The 10,537-nt window shown below is 53.2% G+C and overlaps 2 protein-coding genes across 2 annotated transcripts in view; both read right to left on the bottom strand.

Annotated features, from left to right (window-relative positions):
- Nucleotides 1-262: 262 nt before the first annotated feature.
- On the bottom strand, nucleotides 263-1,751 carry Rpp25l (ribonuclease P/MRP subunit p25 like). The gene is made up of 2 exons (XM_021222011.2): nucleotides 1,677-1,751; nucleotides 263-1,060 (listed from the first exon to the last, which is right to left on the bottom strand). Exon 2 carries the CDS (start codon nucleotides 1,018-1,020, stop codon nucleotides 529-531), a length of 492 nt encoding a protein of 163 aa, XP_021077670.1. The 5' UTR covers nucleotides 1,021-1,060; nucleotides 1,677-1,751; the 3' UTR covers nucleotides 263-528.
- A 1,250-nt stretch (nucleotides 1,752-3,001) lies between these two features.
- Dctn3 (dynactin subunit 3) overlaps nucleotides 3,002-10,537 on the bottom strand; it is a 9,049-nt gene continuing 1,513 nt past the window's right edge. Inside the window, exons 2-7 of the mRNA XM_021222000.2 lie at nucleotides 9,192-9,276; nucleotides 8,268-8,354; nucleotides 5,733-5,816; nucleotides 4,750-4,808; nucleotides 3,538-3,597; nucleotides 3,002-3,301 (exon numbers count right to left, since the gene is read on the bottom strand). Coding sequence (XP_021077659.1) covers nucleotides 3,212-3,301; nucleotides 3,538-3,597; nucleotides 4,750-4,808; nucleotides 5,733-5,816; nucleotides 8,268-8,354; nucleotides 9,192-9,276 — 465 coding nt within the window. The 3' untranslated portion in view covers nucleotides 3,002-3,211. The remainder of the gene's footprint in view (nucleotides 3,302-3,537; nucleotides 3,598-4,749; nucleotides 4,809-5,732; nucleotides 5,817-8,267; nucleotides 8,355-9,191; nucleotides 9,277-10,537) is intronic.

A 10,537-nucleotide genomic window follows, 5' to 3' on the forward strand; every position in this document is an offset into this window, starting at 1 on the left:
CCTGAGCCGCCAGCCTGCATTCACGATCCCACTATACTAAAACATATGCCACAGATGGGCGAAATGCCTGAGCTGGCCGAGCCCCAACCCAGCTTACAGCAGGTGGCAGACAGCCACCCAGGTCACTGCTGCAACTTTTATTGATACCAGACTCATCATCCAGTGCCAGCCGTTCTGTGTCCTCCCTGCTCCCAGCCCAGGAGCTCCTGGGATGAAGCCCGGCCCCCCCCTCTTCAGTCCCACTTACACAACAGGCCAAACAAACAGGCACAACCTTTATTTCCCCTTCCCTAGTCAGTCGTCAGAAAAGGCAAATGAGATATAGAGACAGAGTGAGCCCTTCTCAAGCAGTCTTTAACGCAGCACTGACCCACACCAGCCTTTTTAACAGTTCCATCCCACATTCCAGATCGGAGGGACAAGTTCTTCTGTAGGCTTAAGCCTTGCCGACCGGTTAAGCTTCTTAGAGCGCTTCTTAGAGAAGGCACAGATATTCAGGCCTAGAGAGCAGTCAGGGCCGGCAGATCTTCAGGACCGGGTGTCCCGAGCCCTCCTTCGGGATCTGGGAGCACAGCTGGAACTAGGTATGGAGCCCAGGCCAGGAGGGGCACCTGGGGGTTGGTAGCCAGATTCACTGGGGTCCAAGGGGTCCCGACTAAGGAGTACCCACACCGCTGGCACGTGGCGTCGGACTGTGAGGGGGTCTAGTCCCGTGTCTGGTGACGTTGGGACCCAGCTGTCCTCCGTCTGCAGGAAGCGGAGCTTGGTGAGCTGGTGTAGGCCCGGAACCCGCCGTTTGACAATCTCTGCACAGCTGACAGCCTTTCCAGCCGCCCGGCCAGAACCTGAGAACACCACGTGCCTGGTGCTTCCCCCTTCCAAGCGACCGAGCGCCAGCCCTAGCAGGTTTCGGATTTTGCTCCCATCTCGGACTCGCATTTCCAGAGTGTCGGGAGGTAGCTGGGGCATTGGTGATGAGGCTGGGAGTTCTACAGAGCCGGCCCTCCGGTATTGCTCCATTCTGCCCTCGCGACCGTTGGTGAGTCTCTCTGGATGTGCACTGCGGAGAAAAGAGTCAGATGAGTGGCAGGGACATGGCCAGGTCCATCCTCCATCACTCCCTCCAGGGATAGGGTCCTGTTCCTCACCGCAGCGTCTCGAGCCTGGGGCCAAGAATGATCGATTCCTTAGATCCCCCCCTCCCTTTCTAAATACATCCACGAGTTTCTAACACTGGCAAAACCAAATTCCCCCCAAACCAGGCTCTCTGGGGGTGTAGGCCTGTACTTCTGCATGATCTTAGGCTCCCCAGACCCCTCGCCCTAAGAACAGGCGAGCGGGCTCACAAGGCGGCAAGGACAAGACTCCCCTGACTTTGTGATTCTAGACTCCCTGGGGCACAGACACGAGGCCTCACAAAGAACTCCCCAAAGAAAGAATCGACCCTGCCTACGGGCACGGGGGTGCAGAGAAGACCTCATCCCCAGATTAACCAGAGTAGGCCGGCTTGAACCGGGCCACTCGGGGACTCGCGAGGGAGGACGCCCCCCGGAGAGCTGCTTCGGGCCACTCGGGAGCGGCTGGCGGGCTCCCCGACCGTGGGCCGCTGTCCCAGGCAGCAGGCATTTCCCCTTTCCCCAGCTCTGAGTCCCCAGCTCCCGGGATTTGGTTCTTACCGCGCTCGCCAGAAGACGCTCGACCCTCACGGAGCAGCCAAGATGGCGCGCGGACCCGGAGCGCGCGGGGCCGCGGGGCCGCGCACGCAGGGGGCGGGGCCTGAGGGAAACGCGGAGCTGCGGTTCGGCTCGGCGCGGACGATGCTCTGGCATCCGGCGGTCGGCGCGGGGATCCCGGAGCACCCCGGCACCTGCAGAGGGCCCACCCGGGAAAGGAACAGCTATCGGAGGAGTCTTGCGCCCGAAGGACGAAGATGTGTGCCTTTAACAGATGGACGGCATGCGTGACCTGTTGACACACCGCCGCAGCGAAGGCGAAGCCCCTGGTGGATACCAGCAGGTGAGACTCTTAGTGACGGAGTCCTGAGCTTTCGCCTCATCCTGGGACACTGGACGACCCCGGCGGTTTTCAGGAGGGTCTAAGCCATAGCTCGTGCATAACTCACTGGCCGAGAAGGTTGGTGTATAAGCTGGGTGGATCCGGTAGTCGGGGCAGCGGACCCTGGTGACCCTGGGAAGGGGCGGTACTCAATATCACCGTAGCGCTTCGGCCACGGGGGCGTGCCCACAGAGCCTCGTTCAGTATCCAGAGTAAAATAGGCCCTCCAATATTTGTCCGATGATGTTAACCACCGAAACAGCAAGAATTGAGAATGGTAGAAACGTGGTAGAAAACGCGCATGAAGTTTTGGGGAAGAACGGGCGACTGTTCGGGCAGAGGATGACTGCTAGTTTCAGATCAGTTTGGACACGCTGCATTTGGGATGCTGGCAACTCTACAGGTTGGGCGCCGTACAGGCTGTTGAAGGACCCAAGGCACTCCCTCAGACCACAAGAGGGCAGCATACACTTGGTGGAGCGCGTTGCTTTAATTTTTTTTTTTTTTTTTTTTTTTTTTTCTCCCTGCTCTCTACACCGATCCTAAAATTCCCTACATCCAAACCTCTTGGGCTCCTTCTCTGGCTACTGGTATAATGTAGACACAAGGCTGTGCTGCCTTGGTTCTGAACGTCCCTGCCTGCTCCTCTGTGACCATCTGACATGTGGGCCCACCTGGCCATTCCCAAACCCTGTGCAGTATAGGCATTCCTGCCTGCGCCCTCCTTACCATAGGATGATATTTAGAGGGTAATTGGCAAGTATGGGATAAATAAATATACAATGCCCCACTATATCAGTCAAATGATGTAAGAACTCTCTCTCTCTCAACAAACCAGATCAGGAGTATAGCTCCTGCCCACCCCATGGGGTTGACGGCTCTCTCCTTCACCACCCAGATCCACACAGCCGAGCCCATCCTACATCAGCAGGCCAACACACTCCTGTAGCGGTCGCTCAAGTTTATTGTCACTGGAATAAATACATTGACAGGGAGTATAAGTCATGACTCTAAGGTAAACCCGCCCCTGAGCTCAGAGCCGCCAGTTGAACACAGACAGGTAGTATCTGAATTCAGAGACAAAGCTGTCCCTGCCTGGTGCGAGACCCAGGAGCCGCCTGCCTTCCCCTGGTGGGGACATGGGGGGGAGTGGCTGTCATTCCTCTGCTGGCTTCACTTGCTTGGCAGCCTCTAGCTGGCAGAGTAGCTCGTCCCACTGCACAAACTGCTTGGAAAGAAGCATTGTCTGCCGGCGAGTCAAGGCGACAACAGAGTTTGAATGAAGAAGCGGAGACTTTGCATGTGCCCAAAGGGGCGAGGGTGGGAGAAGAGCCTGAGGTGAGAGGGCGAGGGTGGGAGAAGAGACTGCGATGAGAGGGCAAGGGTGGGAGAAGAGCCTGAGGTGAGAGGGCGAGGGTGGGAGAAGAGCCTGAGGTGAGAGGGTGAGAACACCCAGTAAGGAGCAGGAAGCACAAAAGATACAGTCTTGTTATACTCCTCCAGGAGGGCCTTGGACTCTTCAGTGATCTCCACACACTGGTCCTGTAAGCCAAAGCATAGCTGAGGCGTATAGCCACGTCCCACAAAGCTTCCTGCCTCATTCCCTCCAAACCTGGAAAACACGGTGCTTGAATAACCTTCAGTATAAGGAGCAAACACAGGCGCTCTCCATCCTAGGCCCGGTCCCGAAACAGCCACCCACAGACTGACAGGAGCGGTTGCTTTCACACATTAACACCCCCTCCTCGTCTATCCCTAGGTTTTTAAAGGCTTTTATTTATTTTTATTTTATGTGTATGGGTATTTTGCCTGTATGTGGGCGCATCATGTATATGCAGTACCCAAAGATGCCAGAAGAGGGCATCAGATTCCCTGGAATTGGAGGTACAGAGGTTGGTTGGTAGTGGCCATGTGGGTGTTGGGGACAGAACTCATGCCCTCAGCAAAGAGCAGGTAACCTCAGGGCTGGGCCATCTCTCCAGCACCTCAGACTCTATTTCTAAACAGTCTTTGAGCTTCAGAAAAGATATTTCACCCCCAGTCAAAAACAGAGCCCCAGGCACTCCTGCCTACCTGTCCGTCAACCCTCTACTATCACAGAAAAGCTCTGTTCTGGGAGGCAGGAGTCCTGCATGTGGCCCCAAGCAACCTTTCCCTCCCTGGGACACCTGGAAACAGAGGATAAACCTCCATGGACAACACGAAGGTCTAGGGCTCTTGGTGAGGTGACAGTGGGCCATGGGGGAGGGTGACAGTGGGCAGTGGGTGTGTGTTACAGTGGGTGGGGGGTTTGGGTGACAGTGGGCAGTAGGGGTGACAATGAGTGGGGGTGGGGTGACAGTGGGCGGTGGGTGTGTGTAACTGAGTGGGGGGTCTGGGTGACAGTGGGCTGTAGGGAGTGACAATGAGTGGGGGTGGGATGACATTGGGCAGTGGGTGTGTGTAACTGGGTGGGGGGGTCTGGGTGACAGTGGGCAGTAGGGAGTGACAATGAGTGGTAGTGGGGTGACCGTGGGTGGTGGGTTGTGTGTAACAGTGTGCATGGTGGTGTGACAGTGGGTGGTGGGAGTGACAGTAGGCAGTGGGGGTTTGGCAGTGGGCAGTGGGGATGACAGTGGACAGTGGGGAGGGGACACAGCTGACATGATGTTTCATCATGTCTGCCTTCCCTTCCAGTCCTCTCTCCTTCCATACCTGCTGCTGGATGTGGATCTGCGCCAGGCGCTGCAGGCGGGCAGCATGCTCAGGAACAGCTGTGAAACACAACGCACACTGCCTGAGGATGTCTGTGCCCTCCCTCGGGACTGCTCAATAGTCTATTAGGTCTTCGGCAGGATTAGAGTATTGAATAGAGAAGCTAAACAAACGCCAGGCTTCATCGACCGACTGCTGTAGCTGGGGGGGCTCCCTACCTACCCCAGCCTCACTCCAAGACCCATGAGGTGGGGGCGGGAAGAACAGGTGCCCAGAAGACAGAACCTTAAAGTCCCTGGTATTGCTTGCTACGAGCAGGGCCAAGTAAAGAGACTTTCCCTATTACAGGCCCTGCCCCTTTGCCGTCAGCCCAGCAGGGCTAATGGATAATGTCAGCCTGATGGAGAGGGGGCTTAGGTGGGTGGGCTTGGAATGAATACCAGGTCCCTACATGGCCCCTAGATTCCCCCACATACCGACTGCCTTGCCCACCATGCGATGCCTGCAGCTTTAGGCTGTCAGATACTCACGCGGGTAGCTGATCAGGGAAGGGAGGGGAGCTGAGAGAACTACCTCTAGAGACAGGCAAGATGGATATCTGGATTCAATTAAAGTCACTGCCTGCTTGTCAAGGCCCAGGCCCGGGGACTCTTAGCAGTGCAGCAGGAAGACGTCACACGCCTGGCAGGAGTTCTGACAATAAAATGTGGGCTTTGCAGCACTCTGAGAGACGTGAAGGGGCGGGCGGGGGAAAGCAGAAGGGTACCTGGGGTTGGGACGGCTGGAACTTATGCTTGTGTCTTAGGCCAAACCGCCTGAGGTCCTAGATCTAGGCTCTCACTTGGGGATTGTAACCATAGTCAGGTAGTAGGCTCCCACAGGTTAGAGCTATAAGGAGCAGACCCAGCTCTGGTACAGGGAAGCCTTGGCCCCACCAACCACCTCCCCCAGCACGAGAGTGGAATGCAACCCCACAGGGGTACCTTTGATAGAAGCGCTGTCCAGCATGGGCACCAGGGCGTTCACTTGTTCCAAGAGTGCCACCTGGGAGAGGATGAACTGCTCCTCTGAAGCACAAAGACAAATGACAGCAGGGAAGCAACCATGGGCACTGCTACGCCTGTGTGGAGCTACGCACCAGCAGGTAGGAGGCAGGGCCCCAGAGCTGAGCAGCCCTGTCTCACTGGCCGCCTTCTCTAGGTGTTCATTCCCACCCTGCCCCACCTTTCCTGGATGCTTCTGCCTGACTCCCCCCCCCCCAGCATCTCGGTCTCTACAAATCCCGCCCTCAAGTTTTAACTCCAGATCCTCCTTCTCCACTCTTGTCAATACCTTAGCACAGAGTACTTCAGACATGGTTTCCCTAAGCCAAGGGCCCCAGGAAAAATCTGAGAGAGGAAACCTGTGGCTGTATCAGGTGGGTTTTCTGCTCGTTGCCTCTCAGAGGCAAGGGTAAGTATAAATGACAGGGGAGCTGAGACAGTGGGCGAGGCCAGTGTGGACAGAAGCAGGGTCTGGGTTTCCCAGATACAAGGGGTTCCAGTGTATGAAAATCCACAGAGCAGAAGGTGTTCAGGAACAAGGCCGTCGTGTGTAGACAAATGGAGAGAGGGACACTTGCCGGTCAGAAAGAACTCACTGAGCTGGCGGGTAGGGCAGGCCCAGAAGACTGCGAGGCCAAAGTGTAAGGATCTTATCCTAGGAAGGAGAAGACACTGGGGCTCCTAAGCAGGCCACTATGATATGATGGGCATGGCCGTGAGGTGTGACATGAAGAAAGGAAGGGGTAACCTGAGTATACGGCTGTCTTTGTGTAAGTGGATGCGTGCTTCCTGCGGCAGAGCACAGAGGGATGGGGAGGCTGCACGAGCCCGTGAACTTGGCCTCTGAGCTATGGCCCTTTGGGAACTCTAATGGCCCTCTCAGCAGGAGCTGCCTCTCCTCCCCAGTCCTCAGTGTCACACGGTGTCACACAGTCGTCATTCTCTCAGGTTCCTAAAGCAGGGACAACTAGCCGTTCTTGTGTTCACGAGGACAAAGACGCTCTGGATCACCACTGTCTGCCTTGTGCCCAGAATAAAGCCTGGTTCACAACATATGATCAGTAAGTCTTTCCTGTCTCCCTTTTCAAGTTTTTTCTTTTCTTATCCCTTTTTGAGACAGAATCATGTTATGTTGACCCAGGCTAGCCTTGAGCTTGTAATCCTCTTCCTCAGTCTCCCAAGTTCTTAGGACTCTAGACACATGACTGCTGTGCCTAGCTGGGTTTCTACTGGATGAATGAACAGACAGAGGAGGTCAGAAAACTCCGCCTGCAGAATGACAGACTGACTAGACTCTCTGCCTAGAATGCTGAAGTCCCAGCCATTTTTCCCAGAAGAGAGACGCCAAGCTTTCGGTGAGAGCCACCATCTTCATAATTTGCCACCATGGCAAATGCAAAGAGGAAGAGGAAAGGAACCTGCTCCTGCTGTATGTTCTCTCCAAGGAACCTGCTCCTGCTGTATGTTCTCTCTAGAAAGCAAGTGGAGGGGCTGGAGAGATGGCTCAGCCGGCGGAAAAGAGCATCCTGTTCTTCTAGAAGCCCCAGTTCAGTTTCCAGCACCTATGCTGAGTGGCTTGCAACTACTGTTAACCCCAGCTCCAGGGAGATATGATGTCTCTGACCTCTGTGTGCACCGCACTCCTGTGTGCAGGCCTTTCCTCAAACAGGTACATATGGTTACACAATAATAAATATTAAAAAAAGACCCCACTGACAAGTTGTTCCTTTGGCCACATATATGTGAGTCTGTAAGGGTGACATTGTAGACATCAGGATAATAGGTACAGTTCATAAAGGAATACCCTGTGTTACAGCAAAACAGGAAGAGCCACAGTGCCACTCCACATCCTATTGGTGGTGTTGTGGACAGTTAAGGGCAAAGTTCTTGCCAAGGGAATCAATGTGTGACCCGCATATGTGGTACTCTAAGAGCTGAGACAGCTTCCTGAAAAGAGTGAAGGGAAAGGGTCAAAATAAAAACAGAAACAAAAATGCCAGAGAAAGGCCCCTGTGTGAGCAGAAGGACCAGGCGGCCCCACCCAGGGAAGAATGTGAGAGGAGGAGGCTGAGCGGCTCAAGCCTGTTCCCTATGAATGTACTGTGACTTAATGTACAAAAAGATCAAAACTGTAAAAAAAAAAAAGGATGGCTCTCATGCCAGTGTTCTCTCTCCTCCTGGGTGATAACGCTTTTTGTGTCTGGGATGAGCCTCTGCCCTGTGAGCACTGAGGAAGATTCTAAAGGAAAAGCCCAGAGAGGGGCCTCTGACAGAGTTTTGGAGTAGCGTCCATATGCCTGGCCCTGTGGCATGCAGCTGGCCTAGAGGTATATACTACGCCCAGTGCTGACTATGAATCCCACCTTGGGCCTCATTTCGGAGCCAGGCCAGAGTGAGAAGTTATAGCAAAATAGCGGAGGGAAGCCATCACTGTGCCTGACCCCTCCACACCTGAGCACTGAGGTCTAGCCTTACCTGCTAAGATGAACTGCAACTTCGAGGCCTCAGGTATGGCAATGCGATCAATGTACTCAGGATCCAGGTATTTGATCAGGTCTTCAACTACCAAAGAAGCAGAACAGAAACAAACAAAAAGAGTTAGAAATGGAACCTTGTTTCACAAAGGAAGTTTGGAGGCTGGCAGGATGGCTGAACAGGTAAAGGTCATTGTCACAAGTCTGATGGCCTGAGTTTGATCCCTGGGACTACATGATCTAAGGAGAACTGAGTCCCCCAAGCTGTCCTCTAACCATACATACACAAGCACACACATGCACACACACAAAGTAAGTAAATGTTAAATGATGTTTGGGGCGTATTAATCCTTGGACTAAAAGCTGACCACACAGCACCAGATCAGCCCATCCACTGGTGCCCTGCTCTATTCCCCAGATGACTCCATTATCATCTGCTTGTTGACCTCATGTTTTGGGGCCAGAAACCCAAGTGCTGCCTCCCCTCGGCCCCGCCCCACCCCCAGCATCCCCACTCACCTGTTCTCACCAAGGTAGAAGGCACCTTTCTATTCAATGCCATATGACAACCTAAGCTTCTAATTTCTAACTACTGAGAAAGTTACTAGCTTCAATAATTTAAAATGTTCAGCTAAACCAACCCTGGGGCTCTTGAGTTTCCTTCTCAAACTTGCCTAGAGAAATACCACACCCTATCCCCCAAGGAGGCACCCTGTCCACCAAGGTTCAGTCCCCAACAATGGGCACTGGGCATAGGCTTGGGATTTAGCCACAAGAAAGCATGCCCAATTTACCACATCAGCAGTGATAGGCCTTCAATCCTCAAGGGGCTACTCTACTGACATCATGCTGACAGGCAGGGACAGGCTTCAAGGGGTACAGACACTGGGGGGGGGGCAATCAGACACCTAACGCAAGTACTTACTCTTTTTGTAGAGAATCTTCACCCTCTCCCTCTTACTGGCAATGTTCCCCAAAGCCACCTGCACCTTGACTAGACCATCAGCTACCTGAAAGGAAGCAGAGGTTAATTCCAAGGCATTTCCACTTGGCTTAAGACTTAGGAGAACTTGGATGTGATGGTCCATGCCTTTAATCCCAGTACTCCAGAGGCAGATGAAGGCGGATCTCTCTGTGATTTTTGAGGCCATCCTGGTTTATAAGTTCCAGGGCAGCCAAGGCTACTTAATAAAGTCTGTGGGGGTGGGGTAGAGGGAGGGAAGGAAGGGGGGAGAGAGAGAGAGAGAGAGAGAGAGAGAGAGAGAGAGAAGAGAAAAGAGAAGAGAAGAGAAGAGAAGAGAAAAGAGAAGAGAGAAGAGAGGCTGGCAAAATGGCTAAGTGGGTAAGAGCACTGTCTGCTCTTCCGAAGGTCCTGAGTTCAAATCCCAGCAACCACATGGTGGCTCACAACTGCCTGTAATGAGATCTGATGCCCTCTTCTGGTGTATTAGAAAACAGCTACAGTGTACTTGTGTATAATAAATAATTAAGTCTTTGGGCCAGAGCGAGGAGTTGACCGGAGAAAGCGAGTTGACCAGAGCGAGCACAGGTCCTAAAATTCAATTCCTAACAACCACATGAAGGCTCACAACCATCTGTATAGCTACAGTGTATTCACATACATAAAATAAATAAATCTTTATAAAAAGAGAAAGTAAGGAAGAAAAAAAAGAAGGGAAGGTAAAAGAAAAGGAAAAGGAAAAGGAAAAGGAAAGGAAAAGGAAAGGAAAAGAAAAAAAAGACCTGGAAGAAGGATCCTTATTTCTCTATAGACTTTCACGTCTTTGAAGGTCTCCCTTCTCTTATAAAAGGTAGAGTTTCAACTTTAGGTACCCTTTAATGTGAGAGGGAATGAATCAAGTTCTCCTTTGCAGGACGGGGCTGTGAGTATTTGCCTGGGGAGGTAATAAACTAATTTAGGCTTTAATGGGGCACCCTTATATACTATATATTTCCTGGTTCCTAAACCCTATATTTGGGCATGAAATATGCAAATACCCTCACCCAGATCTTTCTTAGCTCAAGGCTGGAGAACAGACTGGCTGGCCTACCTCTAGCCTCATACCCTCCACATCAAGTCTAGTTCAGCAGACGGAACACTCTCTAGGATCCCAAAGAAATACAATCCCCATCGTAGAGAATCAGTTTAGAGGCAGAGGCAGAGGCAGAGGCAGAGGCGGCAGAGGCAGAGGCGGCAGAGGCAGAGGCGGCAGAGGCAGAGGCGGCAGAGGCAGAGGAGGCAGAGGCAGAGGAGGCAGAGGCAGAGGAGGC

The sequence above is a fragment of the Mus pahari genome, chromosome 22 (assembly GCF_900095145.1).
Source record: "Mus pahari chromosome 22, PAHARI_EIJ_v1.1, whole genome shotgun sequence".
Classification (NCBI taxonomy): Eukaryota; Metazoa; Chordata; class Mammalia; order Rodentia; family Muridae; genus Mus; species Mus pahari.

Coding starts and splice junctions, on each gene's coding strand:
- Rpp25l (XM_021222011.2), bottom strand. CDS start 1,020: ATGGAGCAATACCGGAGGGCCGGCTCTGTAGAACTCCCAGCCTCATCA.